The 22,911-nt window shown below is 34.8% G+C and overlaps 1 protein-coding gene across 17 annotated transcripts in view; it reads left to right on the top strand.

The window, feature by feature from the left end:
* The window catches only part of SBF2 (SET binding factor 2), a 289,338-nt gene that overhangs the window by 254,987 nt on the left and 11,440 nt on the right, over positions 1-22,911 (top strand). For all 17 annotated transcript variants that reach the window (XM_069803834.1, XM_069803833.1, XM_069803831.1 and 14 more), the window contains 7 exons: positions 388-572; positions 4,504-4,680; positions 7,647-7,748; positions 8,987-9,172; positions 15,831-15,957; positions 17,287-17,414; positions 19,394-19,627. In XM_069803834.1, the coding sequence (XP_069659935.1) occupies positions 388-572; positions 4,504-4,680; positions 7,647-7,748; positions 8,987-9,172; positions 15,831-15,957; positions 17,287-17,414; positions 19,394-19,627 (1,139 nt within the window). The remainder of the gene's footprint in view (positions 1-387; positions 573-4,503; positions 4,681-7,646; positions 7,749-8,986; positions 9,173-15,830; positions 15,958-17,286; positions 17,415-19,393; positions 19,628-22,911) is intronic.

Below are 22,911 nucleotides of genomic sequence, written 5' to 3'. Positions count from 1 at the left end.
GACAAGGAAGTACATCAAATTTTTGTCCTTATCTCTGAAAAGAACACTAGCAGTTTCATTTCCAAACACTTAAATGGATGTTAATTACTTGCAAGTTGTAATTCATTTTATCATATTAGTGATATCTTAGCAACCATTTTCTCTTCAATAGAAAGTGCTGTACAGTTTGATTAGTATCTTAGGTTAAATGACAATGCAGTAGGATGCTTTTGACAATTTTTGTGATGAAAATATTTCTTTCCACTACCTGCTGTTTATTGTGTCCTATGAGGGATGCAAATGACATGTTTAAGCACTCTACTTTCCTAATTGTGTTTTAGCCTTAATAATTATGATCTCCAGTGTCTCACACAAAGAGGTTTTTAAATATTTTTCATCTTTGTGAAGGTGTATGGGCAAGTCTTCGTTCAAGCAACCGGTTTATCAACACTCAGACTCCATTCATTGATGTTGGTGCAAGACTTGCAGGGAAAGATAACACCACTTCCTACAGTAGCAGCACTTTTCTGCAAAGTCAGCTTTTGAGACGGCAAGCAGCTCTCTACATATTTGGAGAAAAATCTCAGTTACGGGTAATGGCACTTTTTTCTTTTAATGTTAACATAGTTTTTCTTTGGCTTGAGTTTAATAACCCTGATGTTTTTACAAAATAGTAAATAATATTATAGATAAAGCAGACGGATAACTGTCCTAAAGGTGTAAACCCTTATGAGGATTATTCCTATAAGCAGAATAACAATTAATGCTGTATAACTTGGTGGCGGCTGGGGAGGGGGGAAATCAAGCTCTGTGGTTATGTAATACAACCAAGTTAACATAAATTAAAATATACTAAATTATATTAAAGAGCAGTTAAAGACCAGGCTCAAACTCACAAAAGTTCTGCAAGTAGAGCCCTATTTGTCACTTTTGATCAAGTGCTGACGTGTAGTAGAGCTAAGAGATACAAAGATGGGTAACAGATGACTAGAGGAATGGAATAGCTTTTGTACAAGGTAAGAGCACTCAAATTGGGAAAGACATGGCTAGGAAGGCAATACATTATTGCTAGGCAACAGAGCATCCAGCAAAGCCTTCATATTCAGAAGTCACCATGTCTTTGCTGTCTCAACTGTCTGCCTGCATTGGCTTTGCAGGGAACAAGGGCAGCAGAGTTTGGCTCTGCTCAGTGTAGCTGCTGGGATAAAGATGAATGATGGGACTGTAGGCAAATGGAGTGGGGCTGGTTTAGCGGCAGTGGAGCTTGCTGCTCCTTTCAGAGACTGTTCAGAGCTATTCCAAGGGAAGCGCTGGAGTTCTTCATCTGTAAGTTCTTGCTTTCGGAGACACGCTTAATTACATCTGTACTCTGATTCTGCTGTCTACTCATCTGTTGTTCAGCTGAGTTGTCATCTCAGTGATTTCTATTTTGGGAAACATGAAACAGAATTATTTGGTAATTTAAAGTGTAGTTTTATTTTTCCTGATGTGTTGAAATATGTTATGAAGCAAATGGAATGTTGTTAGTCAGGAAAGCGATTACCAGAGAAAACCTTCGTTACTGTGGGCAGCGCTTGAACTCGCATGAAGCCAAATTGATGTGAATAAGGCCAGCTCAGAAGTCTGTCCATCCTGATTCAATTACATGAAGAGGACCATGATGTCTACAGTTTCATACACCTTTTTGGGTAGTTTTTATTGGTTTTGATGCAGTTGTTTAAGAAACATTAATTCTTGGTAGTTTTACTTTTTTTCAGAAAATGTTTGCAGATTATTTTTTTAAATCTCTGCATTCAAAGATTGAAAAATCAATTGTTTACTACTTTCTTATTCAAAATGTGAGCATACATAAAATATTATCTATTTTTTGAAGTATATAACTTCAAAAAGCAGTTATCGGTAGTAGGAAAATACGTCAGTATTCAATTCTTTCTGAAATTGTTATATCAGGAGATGGAAGAATCATGCTGTATCAGAATAGTGAATCAAAATTCTTTGCAAATGTTTTTCTATTTTGACTTTTTGTAATTTCAAATGTTCTTTTGTATGTTATTTGTATTTTCAGTTGTATTTTTAAATGATGGTTATATAACAGGTATTAGTTCTTATTCCATTTTTACTGTGCCTTTTATCGTGGATTTGCAAATTCATTTTCCTTTTGGTTTCTTCATTACACAGTGGTACACAAAGTAGTCATTTTTAACTAGGTTTTTTACATTCTATTGCTTTCTAATATAATTAGCATAATGATAATTTACAGAAATATCCTGTTAAGTCTATAATCAAAGTGTTCTGATTTAATATAACAAAGCATCAGAATATAACATAAGACTAAACAGAAATTTCGAAAGTAAACATCATTTATCATTATTAGAACAAACTGTTCTTTCGAACAATAAGAAAACTGTTTATTTTCCTGCAAAATTTTTCAGTTTTATTGAGTTGGCATTTTAATTTGCTTTTCTGGAGAACGTTCTTCCCAAAGTTTTCAAACAGGTCTATTCATATCAATTTTTCATCTTGATAAGTCTTCTTTTATAACCGTAACCCCCAGAAGGCTCTGGCAAAGGAGACACTTTGATGAAAAGGAATACAGGAAGAGTAATGCAGAAGAAATGATTGCATAGAATTAAATTGCCATAATCCAGTAGTAACAATTATTCACATTTCTATTTGTTTGATTTCTTAACAAATGATAAGTAAAGAGTTCAGTCATGTATCTAAAGATAGGTAGTAGAAACATCTTTAGTCTGCTGCTTTGAAGTGACCCTTTAGACCACTTGTGCAAAAAATGGAAGTTGTTTAATGTATCAGCAGTCACAAACTGGGTGGGGATAATATGTTTGTGCTTGGTATAGATTAAAACATTTTTAATATATTACCATACAGGTGTGTATTGTTAAGCAGAATATGAAAAGAGCTGACTATTGGATGTACAAACAACAAGCATTGGACAAGATCAACATGAAACAGTCTGAAGTCCAGTAGTATATATATAATTTGGAAATAGTTTAAAAATCAGTACTTCCAGGATCCTTACTTTATGCTGGATCATTTCCGTGCTGGTTTAGAGTTTACGGGTTTTTCACTTGTTTTTGTTGTTTTGTTTAATAATATAATTTTAGAGAAGATGAGTCATCTCTGGGCATTTCTAAGGAAAAGTGTATTGTGTTAGCAAATATAAGAATAAAATTACATAGCGATTAAGTGATTGTTTTGAACCTTCTCTCACTGATTTGTATCTATTCGATAAGATCAATTCAACTTTTGTTTTTGTATAAAGAAATTGTGTTGATTTTTGATTGTGAAGTATTTTCCTAGCTTTTGTTAGCATCCTACTAACTTGGAATTTGCTGATTTTGTAAAGGGCTTGGCAGAGCATGCATTACTGATGTTGATTCCTATAAGGACGTGCTTTATTCTGCTAAATATCGTGTCACGTAAATTGATGGTACAAACAGAAATATATAACATTTTAAGGAAATTGTGCTACTTTTCTCAATTGCTTTTATCATACATTATTACAACTTAGCATTCTAAAAAAGCAAGTTTTCTAGCTGAGCTATTGAATTTATTCTTGAACCATGCCAAAATATAAACAGAACTAAATCTGAGCTTTCACTTTCCTACATTTTTGCTTGGCATTCTATGAAGCAACTTAATGAAGATTATTTGCAGGCCAAGTTTAATTCCAGAAAGAGAATTTCTGAAGAAAACTGAAAAAGTTTGCTGTGAAGATCTTCAGTGATGCTTCACACATGAGAATTGTTTTTCCTAATAATGTTCTCCATATTATCCTTTTCATCATAGTTCTTTTTTTTTCCGTTAGCTAACTTAATCTCTTAATTAAGTCCTCTCTTATTGCTCATTTTCTAAGTGCAGTAAGTAAAACAAAACATGAAGAATTCTGCTAGGAAAATCTCACATACCTCTTGGAAATTATATCAGCTATTCCCTGACTGCTATTCTGTGTTGAACTAGGAACTTTAGACAAAAAACTGTCTCAATGTGCAGTGACCACTTAGATGAGTCAGCTAGTTTGCAGTTTTGGGGGTTCTTTTTGGATTTGGGGGTTACTTTTTTCCTGCTTTACTGAACTACTAGAATCTGTCCTGCACTGTTGGTATGTCATCCATGCAGTTATTTTAATTTTTATTTATTTATTGTTACATTGCTTTAAAAATCTTAAAGAAAGCACATGATGTTGTGTATAAAGAACTCAATAGATTTATCACTCGACTTTGTTTTTTTACTACTCATTACTATAATTATTATTATTAAACGTATGACTGCTGTGCAGTACATTGTGCTGTTATGAGTAGTAGATGGATACTTTAATATGGTACATTTTGCAAGTGTTTTAAGGATTTTTATTATCCTGGCAGGTGTTTAACTAAACAGATTTTTAATTAGGAATTGAAATACTTAGCAATAAAGCAGGCAAGACTTTGAGATTTAACGAGACTGTAAGTGAAAAATATGCTTCCCTTTTAAATTACATCTGCTGTTGTCCTTTTCAAACAGGGATTCAAACTTGATTTTGCTTTGAATTGTGAATTTGTTCCTGTTGAATTCAGTGACATCCGACAGACAAAGGCAAGCTTTAAAAAGCTGATGAGAGCTTGTGTTCCCAGCACTATTCCTACAGATTCTGAGGCAACATTTCTTAAAGCACTTGGGGAGTCCGAGTGGTTCCCACAGGTAATTTATATGACAGGTACTTCTAATAATCTATATGCAGTACTGCTAACACAAAATAAATGTCAGGCTTTTCTGACAGAGAACTATTGTGTTCTAACCAGCTGTTCTTCTTCATTCATTTTAATTGTTTTGCATTCTATCAATTCTGTTGTTACATAAGCATTATTATTATTTTAATACAATCATAACATTTACAAATGTGAGAGGCATTTTTGTATAACATAATTTATGGTTTGTAACATGGAACATGTACGCAAGTAAAGATGACCGTTTTTTCTGCCTACATAGATTTATGGTCTTGATTTTAACTGCTTTTTCTTATTTTATATATTTTAAAAATCAGAAAAAAATATAGAACAATAAATGAGCCTTTTGCTTTTAAAACCAATATTCTACTCTTCATACATGTTCCCACCCTGAATTTCCATATGCACAAGTATTTAACAAATAAGCTAGCATCTGTTACTTGTTGTGGGATATGGGGAAGTGTTTGCGGGGGAGAGAGGATTGTGTGTGTGTTAATCTGTTCTCTCTGAATCTGTTCCTTTACTTCCCTATCCCATATTCACTTACATAAAGATTAACCAAGCGAAGGCAAGACTAGAAGTAACTTTGCAAGATTCAAATTAAGAAGGATGTGCCAAAGTCAGCTCTTTGTAAATCTAAAACCATTTTAATTATAGTGAATGTTTTTTAACAGTTGCATGTTATGTTTGGAAACCTCTGCTGAATATATTCTTCTCAAATGCAATTAATCAAAGAAAACAGAATAGACTCTTATACTGATTTCTTAAGGAGGAAATTACACATCAGAGAATGTACTCTTGTTTGAAATGTGCTACAGTGCAAGGAGTGGCTTAACTTCTTCGCTTGAGGTGTGCTCACTCCTTAGAGAGCATAGGAGCTGGTCATTGCTCTGTCTGGCCACCACATTCTTCAAGAAGGGGAGAAGTGGAAAGAGCATGAAACCTTGAGTCCCTCATCAAGTGAACATTTTCAATCACAGAGTAGTTGAGCAAGTTGATAAGCATAAATAAATGAAATGAATGTCACTTCGATGAAATAAACATGTCCCTGTAGCAGCACAGAGATCTAGGGGAGATTATAACATTGGAGTTACGTTCTTTTGGCATATTTGAGAGGAAAAGTAATAGCGTATCACTCTCTGCTCAAGACTAGATCGTAATGTCACACACTAACTGGGTGACATTTGAACCACATTTCTGTGGTTTACATCAAGTCACTTGTGACTTACGTGATAAAGTTAATTTATGACTGATTTGACACATTTTCTGCTATTCCTGTGAAAGAACATAGATCTGTCATTTCGGAACTTTGTTTTTATTGTATTAAGCTTTCCTCTCCTGGGCAATAGAAGTTACACAGTATTGATTTTAACACTGTATAGGCTAAATATTTCTTCATAGGGATGTGAATACATAAGAAATTTGAAGTGCTGCCCTATCTTCTGAATACAAATGATAAAAATAGGATTTTGGGTTTTGTTTACATTGAATCTGTAATCAGATTGCATATCAGTTTCTTCATTAAGGACATAAAAAAATAGCCTTTCTTCCATTCTACTGCCTAAGAAAGTATAGAACAATAAACAAACTGCTTGGTTTTAAAAGTGGTGCTCTTTTCAATCTTTTCCTATTTCAAATTACAGGAAAATGAGTTTATTTTCTAAGTAATGGCTATGTGAATGTTCAGAGGAGTTAAGTGTTTTCCGTGGTAATATTCATAGGATTGGGCTTTTTTTAAGAGGAAAAAATCAGACTGCCCTAAAGCAGGATGAATTTTCTAGGTTTTAACTGTTGTCTGATTGATCTTTTTTCCTCTTACTTTCTCCAATTTAATTTTGTTCTCCCTGAGTCACTTTACCGTGCCTTCTGTACTTTCTGAACTTACTTTTTTCCCCTGCATAATCTTAGATGTCTCTTGCCATCTTTTATTTGTTTTCCTATACTGCTTTCTCCCTTCTTTCAGGCTTTCATCTTTCCTGCTGCTGCTATTGGTTGGATTGTATTCAGTGCTCTGCAAACAGCAGTTTCATTCTACTGTAAAAAACTGAATTGCTTACATATTGTCTATTATGTTGTTTACCAAGAATGCTGTCGTAGTATGACAAAAATGGTAGAAACATCATATAGCTTTTCCTTTTAGTAATAGTAATGTGAAGTCTCATAGTAAGATAAAATTGCTCAAATTCACCTAAATTTTTTGTCCTGCTTATACCTATCATGTTTGAATCAATCTTGTTCAAGTCAGTAACCCTTCACAGAAAAATTAACTAAACCACCTGCTCAAGGAATTTTAGTATCACTGCATAATGAATATTAGGATGCAAATAATTAATGTGTCCTCTTTCCATATGTTTTAGCCAGTCTGCCCAAGTATAAGAAACACTGTTTAATCTATCTAACCTATTTCCAGATTATAGAAATAGGATTTTTATGTGTTTGGGTTTAGGTTTGTGGTTTTTTGTTGTTGTTGTTATTATTATTCAGTTCATTAATTTCCAGCTTCCATGGGATTGAGCATTAGAAATACCTTGTAAATATCTTACATGGTTTCTCCCATCAAAGTATTCAGTGACTTTATGGAACCTTAACATTTCACAGGAAACGATTTTAGTGTTAAGCCCAGGATGGAATTTCTCTACAATAAATCTGTCAACTGTGTTGGTCCCATTCTCCTTTTTATGACAGCTATTTTATTACAGTACTCATTGGTTTTAATAGTTTTAAGTTCCTATCTTCAAATTTTTGCTTAGTTTTGTTGTAGTTTGAATGAAAATCCTGAGACTGTTACATTTTGTAGCTTTCTAACCTGTTGCATTCCACAGCATTTCTCTGTGCTATATGAAGATTTCAGAATACATATTTTAATATAAAATATGAAAAGATTCTATTTATTGATAATATCTAGAAATTTATACTTTACTTATTTGTAATACTTTATAGCTTCACAGGATAATGCAATTGGGTGTGATCATCTCTGAGCTCCTGGAAAATGGTTCTTCTGTTATGATTTGTTTGGAAGATGGCTGGGATATTACTGCGCAAGTAAGCTGCTATTAAAACCTTGAAAGAGCTAAATATTAAGAAAAAACACCAGGCAATACTTTTTCACACACGTGACTGATAATTTGGTATAACATTAATAAATTTGTGTTGTGGCAGCAGAGAAGAAACTAGAATGCATGAATCCTTGCATTCATTTGCAATTTATACCATGAAAGAGTTCCTTAAAATGAATTTGTTCCAAAGGTCCTGATGGACTTACAGTTCTACGGGTTAGGTATAAAATCTGCATTCCTGCACCCGACCATATGTAAGAATGAAAGCTGAAAGTTGCCACAACTGTTCATTTATCTATGTAAACATAGTACACTTTAAACACAGGAGGGAAGGAGAGGAATTCTTCCTCTTGCCATTCACTTTCCATAAATGAAGTTAAGAGACCACACACAAGGAGAAAACTAAATTTCTGCCAAAGTGACTCTAACACCTGCTGCAAGGACAGATCACCACAACAGATAACTTTCTGAAACAAACTATAAATTAGGTGAATGAAGACCCACTGCCTCATTTAATGGATGCATTGTGTCCATGTAGTTGCTTCATAATTCAGAAGATAAACAGATATCCATAATTCTAGTAAATAAAAACTTCATGTGCAGCCAGCATACTGATACCGGGTAAACAAACCTACAAAAGCATGTTAACTTAATTATTGGAATTATTGTCAAACAATGAAGCATAGAGAAGGGGACGTATGTAGCTGGAAGTGAAAGAAATCTGTGCTCCATTTTAAAGTCTCCTGAGATGCTGTCTATTAAAAAAAGCTGAAGTTGGCTGATGAGCACCATAGCATGGCAACACTGCAGAAACCCTAAAGTCACCCTGAGGACCAATTATTTAACACTTTTTTTGCTGAGGTAGCAGATACTATTTTATAAAAATTTATTATCCTTATTTAATTGAAGAAAGTGGTTTTATTTCAAATGTAATTTAAACATGGTAAGCATTATAATGACTTCCAAATTCTATAGTTGCTCAAGTTTGACTTTTACAGATATCGTAAAGTCTCAATTTAATCGAAGCTTTTTCATGTAAGATAGTATTTGGTTTGTTTTATAAAAATACTTAATGTATGTGGTAAAATACTTGTAATTGAGTTCATATGAAGGCTTTTGTTTCCTTGAACTATAAACAGATTATGGAATATTTATATTCATTGACTAAAATGTTCTCCTAACTTCTGTCACTCTTAACACAGTATATCCTGTCTTGTGATCTAGGTAGTATCTCTCGTGCAGTTACTCAGTGATCCCTTCTATAGGACACTTGAAGGCTTCCGAATGCTGGTGGAAAAAGAATGGCTCTCTTTTGGTCATAAATTCAGTCAACGTAGTAATCTGACTCTCAATTGTCAGGGTAGTGGATTTGCTCCTGTTTTCTTACAGTTTTTAGACTGTGTGCATCAGGTAAGTCAATCTCCATCTAATTTTAGTTTACCAGAAGAGTTCATAAGTAAGTGTGTAGATGCCACTATTTCAGATGTTATAGATAATAGCTTGAGAGAAGACTAGTAACCTCCTCCTCTAAGTTTTATTGAAGTGAATGGATTTCACCTCAGGAAGAGCTAGCATGGTTGCCTACAGGAGACTGACCCATCCACACAAAACAGACTAAGAGGGATGGTTGGCATTATGGATCTTTTAAGGTCATTTATGCAGAGATTTCAAATGGAATTTTTTTAAGCTTAAGACTGGCTTTTGGCAGTCTGGAGTACCTTTATTCAGAAGAAGAAATTGACTGATTGTTAGTACGGTGACTAGACAGTTTTTAATCCCTTGTTCTTGATGGTGGACTTTGAAGAGGCCTTGTATTCCATCAGTTCTGGAAGCAACAAGCTATAAACCAGGGGGTCCTGAGATGTTATTATTTTTATATATACTGCATGTTCAGAAGCAGATGAACACCAATGGTTATGTCCTGTAGGAAGAAGTTAGGTTAAGAATATTGCACGCATTTCAGGTTAATTCTAAAGTCTGTCCTTTTCTTCATCTCAAACCAGTAAATATAAATGCTTTTCAGAGTCTCTGTGTATGCAAACACAAGATAGGAGCTTGCATAGTTCCTCTTGTCCATATGTCTGTCTTCTTCCACTTCTCTCATTTTTCTCACTGAAAAAGCTGAAAAGACTCCTGGACATTATTAAACTGTCTCTCACAGAAGATGACTGTTAAAGCACCAGCCTTCTTACTGGGAACAGACATTCATAATGAATACTTGCATGAAGTAGACCATGAAAGAGAAGTCAGCAAGTAGACTTACTCTGCTGCAAGCAAAGTCAACAGATCAAATAACTTGCTAAACCAATGAAAAACAATCTTTAGATATCTATGGGAGACTGATAATGAATGAGCTTATAAGAAGATGAATAAAGACTTACTGAAGAACATTTTGCAGAAAAGAAAAAATTTGTTTGTATCCCAACATTAAACACTGACAGCCATCATTACTGCTGTCTTGCAAGTTAATAAATAATATACTTGGAATTTGGTTTTATTCCTACAGCATTCCCCATTAGAAAACCTTAGAAGTATTTGTCACATCTCCTGTTTCATCAGTTTCACAATGGATGTGGTCCTGAGGTTAATTTTTATTTGGAATGGGGAGATTTCTCTAAAGAGAATCAGTACCGCATTTTTCATTCAAACAAGTTAATCTGCCCAGTTGTCACACTAACTATTCCTTACAATAGCTTAAGGTTATTGCTCCTTTTCTGAAGTAGAAAAAACACATTCTTGGTTGCAGTGGCTACAACAGAACAGAATAGCCATGTCTTCCAATACTGAAACCCAGCTACTTGGTCGTTCATTCAATTCTGCATGTAAATCATTCGTCTGTGTATTCTGTATTCTCTCTGCTGTCAGATGTCTTCTCCAAGCTTTAATGAGCTGACTGGATAACACTGTCTATTAGTAGAATGGAGTAAACCTACATTTGATTTCAAGCATTAGTGTAATTTTGAAGTTAAACCCTCCAGCATCTCCCCTTACCATTTGTTGATGCTGGTTTGGTGCATGTGTACTAGATTTTTCTTGGAAGAATTTAACCCAAAATTTCTGCTTGTACTAAACACTTATCAGCTCTTAAAAGGATCTAAACCAGTGATACATCGCTTAGCTTAAAACCATGGGTGTCACCAATGTACAATGGGGTCATCAACTCAACTGGACTAAATATAGTCCAAAATAAAACAATAAATGTGTAGTATAGCTGCAGGGACCTCAGCACCAGCTGATTCAGTCCGTTTGTGTACTTGTTTTGCTCTGAATTACTTGCTAATGTAGACATAGCCTACATCCTCTTTCTGACCCTGGAAACACTTTGCTCCAGTTTTACTGTAATAAATCTTAAAAAGTTGACATAAAGAAAAACAAGGAAATTATCCTTGCATACCTGTACAGTATTTTTCTCGAGTCCAGAGGTCACACAAACTTTGGAAACAAATGGGTTATCCAGAACAAAAATTAAAATTAAATTCAAGGATTTTGGTTTATTGTCATAAGATAGAATGTACCATGTTTTCTTCATGGCAAAATTCTTGGTTTTTCTTTAAGTTATGTTTAACACAATCTGCAGTTCTAAGAACATGGTATAATAGATTATAATCATCCTGGCTTTAGAAGTTAGGGTGAAATGTAAAGTGGGATGTATCCCTGCTGTTAACAACTGTCAGGTATGATTTTACCTCAAGCTGCAAGGTGCCTAAAATATCGCTACTATACATGTGAATGTGTCAAAGAAATAGAAGAACGTTGCATTTGTAATTCACCTCAGATAGCAGCTTTGATGCATGTTGCTAGGTATCTGACTCTTCTCTATCTTTAAGAGGCAATATAAAGTATACAAGTTATTAACAGATACATTTTACAGAAATATCTGTACTTTCTGGGGTTTGGTCCTAAGCTGTGTCCACATGCCCTGGCAGCAACTATATCAGCTAAAGATTACCTCCTGTAGGCCATCTGGACCTATGCATCACTTCTCCTCTGGTGGAGATACTACCCTTCCAGTCTGTTAGCTAAAGGGTTCATGTCAACCTGCCTGCCTTTTCCAATCAAAATGGTAGAAAAAATTTGGTAGAAAAGACCGTCTTATTTTGACGGGTGTGCATTTAGAAGCAGTTCAGCAGGTCAATCTGAAGGAGGCAGTAACTTCTCATGAGGAAAGATAGGGCTGTCTAGGGGTTATAATCTTTTCAGCCAGTGTTATCTTCAGCCAAGAAAGGGCATGGGAACACAGCTTTACTGCATAATCAGTGTAATATAGATAATATAGAGTTGTCTGTTACTAGAAAAAATCTTTAAGCTAAATGACTTGCAGTCTTATTTGGAATGCAGCTCTCAGTATATTTTCTAGAAATAGACTTACAAAGATTAGTCTTCTAACTCATGATGGCTTAGTGTTGACTTACCAAATTCTAACAGTATGGTTGTAAACTCTAGGGAAATTACTTTTGAAGTCAAATTAATGGTTGAAGTTTCATAGGAATTTACTATGAAAAATAAATTTGATTAACATTCATACTTGAACATTTCTGTTAAGTTTCATTGGTTTCTGTGCAACTTGTTAGACAACTACAGAATCCAATCAGATTGCAACTTGACCCTGAAGTGGAATATATTATGATCAGTTTTAAAAAACTGCCCATTCCCTGGAAATAAACATTTGGTTCTTTCAAAATATTTCTCACCATTATAGTCTCAACATACTAGGTGCAGTAAGAAAGTCACCATAGAGCCAGTATGTGCATTAAATGTCATGGGTTAAACTAAAGATACAGAGAAAACAAATGAAGCAGTGATTCCTAAATTGTATCATCTTGTAAAAAGTCATTGTTTATGCCAATATCTCCAGGTGTCAGCTGAATTATTAACGCAAAATCATTCTTTCACAATAGCAGCATCTGGCAGATACTCTCTCTGCTTCTAAGAAGACTGAATTTATGAAAGTGATGTCAGTGCAGGAAGCTTTTCTTATTTTTCCTCTGTATCTATTTGATAATTTATTAAATATAATTAAAACTGAATGATTTTCTAGAACTGACTTCTTTTAAGCTCAGTAAGGAGCTCTGTTACAGCACCCTGTGTAAGAGGAGGTGAGTGAGCTACTCCCAGGGTAGATGTATTCATTTATTCTAGTGTTTGCAGGAGTAGCCTCTTAGTGATTACTAGCACAGGACATTTTGGAGTACTATATTTCTTAATTAAACTAAGTAAATATTTATATATAATGGGATTACAAAACCAATGTGTATGGGAAAACTAAGGAAGGCTGGTAGAAGTGTAAGATTATTAAATACATTTAGGAGATATTTAAGTTAATTGGGAACGTGATGATTTGAATAAGAATTCTAAAATACTGAGTTTCTGTAATCATAATATTAGAAACACCTATCGGTTTACTCAGGTTTTAAATGTTCATGTATTATGGAGATTGAGCATTTTAAAACATGACGCAGTTGTAATTTTCGAAGATACCCTGTCCCTGTAGACTTACCTTTCTAGGTGGTGTGTGTTGAAGTTGTATAGTATAAAACATTGCTTCTTACTTACATGTAAATTTTTAGTATATCCCTTAAAATCAATGAATTAACTGAAACAGCACCAAAGAGTTATCAGAGAGAAACCAACTATATTTAACCTCAACCTAAGCGGTTATGTTGCCTACAGTAATAAAAATCTCTCTTTTATGTTTATTTTTAATTGCTTAAATTAATACAATTATTTTCTCCTATGTTAAATTTCTAATTTATCATTTCTGATATTGGAGCTGTATTTTATCAGGGGCTTTTTTCCCTGGTAGCTTAGCCATGTTTTAAATTTTGCAGACTGCACTGCAGCTGAACAAACCATCAATAACAGTAGTCGCTTCACCTAGCTGTGGCATGTTTCCCATCTCCAAGTGTGCTAAAATCAGCCACAGCCATTAAAACACCAACAATAACAATAACTACATTATTCATCTTTATCAAAGAAATGTTTTAGATGATAGTTGTTTTCACTTAAAAAGTAAATTATATTATTATAACTTCTAGTTAGTTGTAGTTCCAGAAATCTCAGAAAAGGGATCACTCACACCACCTAGATCCATGACAGGATTTTAGTAGCAGCTTATTCTTTTAACTCTTCAAATGTATTAAAATAATTATTGGACCATAAGTAGAAATTAGGACCCTGTATAAGTCCTGTCAAATAGCAGAATGTAGCCTTTTCTTCTTACAATATCTTGAAGAAAACTTCTAACACAAGGAGAAAATGTATACTAAAGTAATTGTGCATGTGTGTACGTGTCTAAATGCACACACATATGCAGAGCTTGTTGGATTTCAGCTCAAAAGTCATATTTGAACAGAATTAATGTACTTGGATCATATTTTCATCTAAAGAGAACTAAAAAGTTACTTTGTCTATGAAGTTGAAGTCTTGAGTTTATTATAGAAAAAATTTTGCTTAGCTTTATTCTTACAAAACAATACAGGAATGTAGTCATTTGTATCAGGGGAGAAGTGGGGATAAAGTAAGTGTGGGTATATTGAACTGAGAAATCTTAAAGTATCTTAGCATTTTAAATGCCTAGCCACAAGCTAATATTGAGATATGATAACAACAAATTCTGTGACTGAAATGCTGTCTATGTGTTTATAGCTCTGTTCAAGGGATTTTCCTGTCACTGTTGTACATTTGGTAGATAACCTTTCCTTGCTGAATGCATATTTTTTTTTCTTTATTTAGCTGGTTGGGGTTTTTTTCAGCTGGCACATGTGAAAATCTAAACAGAAGGAGTTTCAAGTAGTCCAATGCTAGTTTCCATAACTACTAAAAAAACCCTGTTTCTCTCTAGAGGAACTGATAAGTAGAGATTAGAGAGAAAAGATGGAATGGGAAAATTAGAGTGGTGGGAATGCAAAAGATGAGACATGGGAAGATTGCAGAACTAAAGATATTTTGTAAGTTTGATATGAAGGTAGATAAAGAACAGTGGCACATATTTCAAATGTGAAATTCCATCAGCAATTTCTTTTTTGATTGCAAACTGTACTTATTTCCATTGTAATTAAGAATTTTCAGTTAATTACCGTGCTTAATTCTGAAAATAAAGATCACAGTTCATAAACTTACTTGAAGAGTAAATTTTAAATTTGAAATTAACACATGAAATTTCTGTGAGCAATATCTCATCAAGATTTTTAGAATCTTGAATTTTGTATGGATATCAAGTATAAATATCATGAACAATTAATGCTAAACAATTTTGCTATGAATGTTAAACTTCATGCTTAAAATCTTACACCAGGCTCTTTCTGATAATGTTCAAAAGGAAGCAGTTGTGAGGAGCCAACTACCCCACAGTGCTGTACTCTGATAATCTTGTATTGTCTTCTTAAATATCTGCTCCTGAATCCTGTTGGAGACATTCACTGAATTAGATCCCAAGCCTAACCGAGGATAACAATTTAAGACCTTACTTAGTTTTTACTGTTTTAAAAGAATAATGGCAAGACACCTCCTCAGTATGTTTTGGGGGTTTTTTTGTACTGTAATATTTTGGTGCGTATTTTGAAAAGGAAGAAGTATGTGTAGACTAGCAGGTACTTTAAAAATTAGCTGTTTCAGTAATGGTAGATGGAATATCATTTGCAGCATTACCTCTGTACATGTCTACTTCATTGGGTTCTGAGCAATGGCAAGAACTCCACTGTAAAACCTTCCAATTAAAGTTTGATTTCCAGCTACATCCAGAAGTAGCATCTTTGCCTATGAAGTTACATGGTGTCTCGAGTTATCGTAAAAGATTTTTGACCAGTTTGATTACTTTGAAGAATCCTGGGGTTTATATCTGCTCTGAAACATTTTTGCAGCATAGACAATACATGAATTTAATTAGCTTTAAAATATTTCTAGGCAAAATGTAGAAGGATTTGTGTGTACCAACAAGACAGCTGTCAGCATTCACAGGGGAATTATTTTGCTGTCATATTTCACATTATTATTTCTTACATATCTATTTGTATTATACCTTAATATCCTCTTTTATTCCTTTTTTCCTTTTTTTTCCTTTTTTTTTTAGATCCATAACCAGTACCCAACAGAGTTTGAGTTCAATCAATATTATCTGAAGTTTCTGGCTTTTCATCACATATCAAATCGATTTAAAACATTTCTTCTGGATTCAGACTACGAAAGACTAGAACATGGTATGTGTGATGTTTGTTTATTGCATATTGGTTTTGTAGTTGTCGGTATTTTTCTTGTCAATATTTGGTCTACAAAAATTGCCTGAGCTTGAGATGGTCCAGTAATTGTATGGTGATGATGTAATGAATACCATTTGAGGAATATAAAGCAAAATGGAGGTGAAGAACATGTAGAATTTTCTGAATGAATGATTCCTGAGCCATGCCACTGGTGGGACTAAGAGAAAGTGGAAGAAATTAGTGCTATGCCTCAGGGTTTTTTAGCAATTGATCTACATGGTTTGGTTTCCCCTACTAAATACCTTATTTTAACAGAAACAAAGTCCTTGGGAATCCAGAGAGTGCATGAGGTTTCAGGAAAGGAAAGCCTTTCCATCTGTTACCTCTCATTTCTTTCTCTTGCGTTCTCTTCAGTGTTTCTCTTTTTTTATATTTGCTTCTTACTCCATCTATCGTGTGCAGCCTTACTGGTTCCAAGGCCTTATTTACCCTCAGAGTCCTCTTAATAAGACTACACAACCACAATTGAGGCTGTTCTTGGAACTTGTTCACTAAGCAAAACACTTATGTACTCTGAATTTGACTGCTCCATGGGATGGTTCTCATGGCATACGGTCAATTTGAATGTTTTTCTTAAAAACTGTAGTAACTGTGGAACAGAATAAACTTGAGCAAACATTTTATTTGAAAAAAAAAGTTAATTTCCATTATTTACCTTCATTTGAACAAAAGCAAGGAGTTGGAGTCAATGACCTCCTGTGGTTCCTTCCAACCTGGATTGTAACATGGTTCTACAGTTTGATGGAGGTGTTGTTTGTTTATTTAGGGGTAATTTGCTTTCAAATACCATTTAATGCAATATAAATCCTGTTTCCGGTAGTCTTTGGATAAACTATATGTCCTTCCAAAGTCACTTCAGATAGCACTGATTTGTCTAGTCTGATATGTTTTCCCTGAAATGAGTTAGCAAGTAATTTCATGTACAGCTGGTCCAGCAGATTGGAAGGGCTGGTAACCTCAGGTAGTGGGGGACAGAATCAGTTAGCAGGGCTTGGTGGTCTGCTGAGTCAGCATAGCCGCACGCAGAAAGGGACATTCATAAATACACTCAAGTATTTCAGTAAATTTCAGAACAGGCTTATAAATATCAATGAATAGTTGCAGTTGCAAAGCACAGCAGTTGTTTCATTAAGTACAATCTCTTGTTACAGAGGCATTTGTTAGTAGGTTTTACTATACATTTAGTCTGTGACATTCCTTTTCGCTCTACTTTAGTGTTTGTTATGTATTATCATAAAGCTATCTTTTCGCTGCTATTATTTTCCCTAGGGACATTGTTTGAAGATAAAGGAGATAAACATGCCAAAAAAGGAATTTGTATTTGGGAATGTATTGAAAAGATGCACAAAAGGAGCCCTATTTTCTTCAATTACCTCTATGCCCCTGCTGAAATAGAGGTATGATTTAAAAAAACAAAAAAGGTGGTTTGTTATTCTGAGCAATTCCTCAAGTACATTTTGATATCTTAATTGTTCTCAACTAAATTAAGCACTTGGCAGACAAAGCTGACCCACCTTGATTGACGGAGCAGTGTCTTATAGGCTTATATTCTCAGTCATCTTAGTTATGGAAATGTCATTTAAGGGGCCAAATTCTGGAACATGTATCTTTGCATCCTGCTGAGATAAATGAAGATCTTTGTTTGATTTCATTTAGCTATATGAATGATTATAAAAATGATCTTAAAGTTTGCACAGATTGTTTAAAAAAAAAATTACATACTGCAAACCACAGTTATGGGGAAATGAGTTTAGAGTTGTAATGGAATACATTTCATAGTGATCTGATTGTATCACATGATCTGTATCACTGTCTCAAATGATAATATATGTCCACTATATTGGACTGTGTTTTGAATAATTATATAAAATTCACAATACACTTGCCATTATAGAATTCTGCAATAGCCGGGGAAGAAACAGTCAAGATATCTCAAGAACTGCAAGAATAGGGTGTTGTTCTTACTATAGTTCTGGAAACAAGGCTGTTTTAAGATGTTCCTGCCATCCACTGCCCCACAGATGTTAACTCCTGTGCTGCTCTCTCCTGCTTCAGCAGTGAGCTTCACCCTGATAAATCATTTGTTTGCATGTCTGTCCACTGCTGGTAACCAGAAAACGTAATGATGGAACAGTCTCCAACATCTCAAAGGCCATGGCACCACTGATATTTTTGTTGGTGTTTCTTGGTTTTTCTTTTTCCTCGAGTTGTTTCACCACATTGTATCTTATCATACATAGCACCTTGCACTCAAATCTGCCATATAAACTGACCTCATTTTAAAAAAAGGAAAAATAAAATTTCTTTAAGGTATTTTGAGTCTATAATGAGCATCAGATCATTATTGCAGTGAACAGTGCAGCCCCCTTCAACCCACACACGCACCACACACACACACACTTATACTCGCCTAATAAAGTGGTGGTACAAGAGGGAGGAGGGAGAAAACGAGAGGGTGGCATTCAGTGGATAGAAAGTGCTTCACCTGTCTTTGTTTTAGAGAAACATCCATTTTCTCTGTAGAACCATCACTGTGATGAATTTGGAGCTTGATGAGCTGCTTGTTCACTGTATGTTCTGTCCATTTTGCTGTAAGCAGTAGCCTGATTAGTAAGCAATCAGGAGTAGCTTTCGATATTTTGATAGTGTCTTCTTTCTCTTTTTTAGAAGAAACTATTTTTCCTCATATGAAATGGTGTCACAGTAGCAGAATTAGTCATAATAGCAGAATTAGTCATTATGAGTGAGCATCACTCTTCAGACTTTAAAATTGCCTGTTCACCTGGTGCAGTAATTACCTTCAAGTAAGGTGCATGCAAACTGAAAGTCTTACCTTATTTATTAAAAGAAAAAAAAAACCCAACACATTTTAAATACAAAGTGATCTGTTTTAAACTACTCTGAAAGATCTACAGTGTCTGGCTGCCTACTTTATGTTACTGTGTTTTTTCCAATTGGCATGTCCACCTATGTTATAGAGCCTGTCTCCTTTCTCTGATGGTAAAGAGTCTTGGATTTTCTGCTGAGAAAAACTGAAGGGTGATTGCTATCAAGTGCCTTTCGTATCTTTAACAGGAGGCACAAAGACTGTGAGGGTGCCAACTACATATGCTGAATTAGAGTTCTTGGTAGGCACCTGGTTTAGTAGAAGGATAAAAATGAGCAGTATATTCCCAAAGCTAGTATTAGTTTTAGGTTTTGATCAGACTGAGCCAAGATCTTGCTGTGGAAATTATCGAACTGCAGCACTACTCACCCAGTGCTATATACTGTTCAATTTAGAATAATCTAGAAAATATAAGTATTGTATCGTATTGTAAGTCTGAAACTCAAAGACTTCCTTTCTGTCATTATAATAAAACTTTGTTTCAAATAGGCACTGAAACCAAATGTAAATATGTCCAGCCTCAAAAAGTGGGATTATTATGTAGAAGAGATTTTGGCTACGGGTCCCTCCTATGATTGGACCATGATAACTGCAAAGTGCAGTGTTTCAGAGGAAACTGACCAAACAGATGGTTCACTGTCTCAGACTAAGAGGAAAATAGTATGGCCATGTTACGATGATGTTAAAAAAATGCAACCTGATGCCATCAGCAGCCTTTTAAATGTAAGTACATGTATTACACAGAACAGTAAGTTCTCATGCTCATGAAATTCATACTTACTTTTTGTTTAAGTTATTGCCTGGCAGATATACTGTTATTAAAAGGATCATGATAGATGTCAAAACAGGTGTATAGTAAAACTGACTGATCTTGAGAAGTGATGGTTGGTCTGGGAATCAATCAGACTTCCTGCAAAGCTTATGTTATTCTGAATGAACACTTTTGTGGGAGAACACTTTAATAGCAGTTAATAACTATGACAAAGCCAGTCATGGATTCATTTTTTCACTGTCTTTTTTTAATTAATAAGGTAGGTAGCATAATAATTTTTTAGGTTGCCTTTTATAAGAAATGCAGGAGCTGTTATTTTAATTTGGTCAAATGTTGAATCTAGCTTTCTTGTCCTCTTTCTACTCAGTTTAAAGTAGGTGTGTGGTAAACTGACAAAGACCCAGATTTCCAAACAGATCAGAAAACAGAATCTGACACTTGTTGATTTTAACAAGTGGGAGGCAGATACACAAACATAAACTGAACATCTTGGCCCAAATTTCTCAAAAAAGCTTTCGATGATTGCTCTTATTTATTCATGTTTGCTGGCGCCAAACTGGTAAATTTAGATTCTTCAGAATATGTTGGAACTTGAAATAGGTGCTTGATGTTGGCTTTTTTTTGTTTGGGCTCATGTAACCTGCTTAGGTTTTGTCCTTTTTTCATTAGAACATGAAAAAGGATCCCATTATCAGGATAATTGTTGTAGTTATTTAGAATGATTTAACATCTGTATTTTCTTAAATGTTTGTTGGTTGATTATAGTTAATTAACAGTCCTAATATTTAGATTATCATCTTAATTCATAGTGCAGGAAAATGACAAGGGCATTCTTCACTTCCTGGAGCTATTGTTTCAAACCACATGCATATTCAGACACACATTGCTATGTACAGTTTTTTTATTTTGAAAACTATTTGCAGACTTTACCTTATACTAAAGCTGGGATTGTGGAGCCTAATATTGCAATGCTTGGAAAATTGGGATATGCTGTGGGTCCCTGAACTCCCCTGAATGAAAGTTGACTTTTAGCAAAGCCTTAAGGCACCAAGTTTCTGAATGGATTTGAGTCCTTGATGATAGACTTGCTTTTGCTAGAGAGTTAGCTTTATTCTGGCACATTCCTCAAATTTCATTTGGTCCATTCCTTCCAATCATAATTGATCAAACACAGGAACAATGCCTAATTAAAAAAAAAAAATCATTTGTAAAACTCTTCTTGATTCAAAATAAGGTAGCCAGAACTTCTCAAAGCTTCTAACTTCACAAATGCAAAGAAAGATCTGGCTCTCAGGAGGGGTCATATCAGGGATTCTTTAGCAAAAAACCAGAGAGCTTTCATATCAGGTAACTAGAGGCCAGAAGTACATCAGGAATATAGCAACAATGTTCTGCATTTCTTCCTGGGGTGGGTGCCAAACTATCCATATCCACAACTGTGAGAAACTGCCATATAACAGGGAAATTAGCCATATTATATTCTAAAGATATGTGGGTCAGGTTTTATAGAGTTTAAATGTTATTTGTGAATTAGATTATAGTAATAAAAGATAGCAATGGAGAGGAACATTTGGAAAACTTTGAAGAGGTTGTATAAAGGTTAAAAAAATACTCTTCTAAGTTTAAAAAGCAAAGTGAACTTTCTTTTAAAACAAGTTGTTAATTTAGGGCTATTGCTGATGTAGGAGAAAGACCTCTCTCTAATCATAAATCCATTAAGAATGTGTTGGTATCCAAAAAATGTTTGAACTGAGACCATATTTAGCAATGGTAAATTATTAGGGAAGATTGAGACTCTCTTAGTTTATAATGATAAGCCCAAATTTGTTTGTTCTAAAGATATTTTTCAATTGAAAACTAGATAGTGCTTTTCAGGATGTAAAGCTGAAACAGAGAAGTTATTGAGTGTCTTAATTCAGAATTTTCGTTGGCAGAATGTAGTGCTCTTCTATTAAGAGCAAAAGGTGTAATTTTTTTTGCAGTACATGTTCTAATGTGTTTTGGGTACATAACAATCCACCTCTAACCAGATGTGTGTGATGGCTCTATGGTTTCCATAAATCCTTGTGGTTTTGAGTTTTAGGAAGTTAACCAATCTGCACATTTCATTTGTTTAGTCCTAAATGAAGCCTTTTAAAGATTGTAGATGATAAAACGCATTTTAAAATACAGATTTCTGTATACAGCTTCTCAATTCACTTCTACCACATCAGAGGCAGCCAACAAATATGAGCTAGGTTGTTCAAATCTTAAGTTCTCAAAAGTGTACTTTGGAGACATAAATGTTCAAAAGCAGATCGAAACAGAAGTACTTCCTTTAAGGCCATTTTCTGATGGCCTTTCTGTATGACAGAAATCAGAAACAAGGTACTGATAGTAAGAGTAGCTATCCATCCATTTTTTTAAAGAAAATGAAAGGTAATTGTGAAACAGCACACCTATGCCTCTTTTTCTTTCAGAGATTAGTTGCAAATAGTTTTAAAATATTTTCTCCATTTAAAAAAGGTAGATCTCTCCACAAAACTCAAAAGCAACTCATTTGACAGGAACTTTGAGGTTCCTGCTGCTTTTTTTTTCTGTAATTACTTGCTTGCCTTGCTTGTAAAATTCAATAAGATAATACCACAGTGTAACACATCCAAGAGCCATGTCTTTAGTACAGGCTAAAGTTCTGGGTTAAATGTTTCCCATAAAGACTAGCTCTTCAGATGATCCTTTGACTTGAGTATGTTGTGATATATTATAAATGAACTAACTTATCTGAGTGACGTTCAGCAAAGGGAAGTGCAAAGTCCTGCACCTGGGGAGAAACAACCCTGGCGCCAATGTATGCTGGGGATGTCCAGCTGGAAAACGGCTTTGCAGAAAGAGCCCTGGGGGTGCTAGGGAACAGCAAGCTGACCATGAGCCAACAACGTGCCCTTGCAGCAACAATGGCTAGTTGGATTAAGAGTGTTGCCTGCAGGTTGAGGCAGGTGATCCTTTCCCTCTATTCAGCCCTGCTAAGGCCAAACCTGGAGTACTATGCCCAGTCCTAGGCTCCCTGGTACAAGAGAGAGATGGGGCTACTGGAGAGAGTCCAGCAAATGGCCACAAAGATAATTAAGGGACTGGAGCATCTCTCATATGAGGAAAGGCTGAGAGAGCTGCAACTGTTCACCCTGTGGAAGAGAAGGCTCAGGAGGGAATATATCAATGTATATAGATTACTGAAGAGAAGGTGTAAAGAAGATAG

Source organism: Haliaeetus albicilla, chromosome 16, assembly GCF_947461875.1.
Source record: "Haliaeetus albicilla chromosome 16, bHalAlb1.1, whole genome shotgun sequence".
NCBI classification, from domain to species: Eukaryota; Metazoa; Chordata; class Aves; order Accipitriformes; family Accipitridae; genus Haliaeetus; species Haliaeetus albicilla.
The sequence above is the reverse complement of the archived record's forward strand: the minus strand, read 5'-3'. Positions and strand labels throughout refer to the sequence as shown.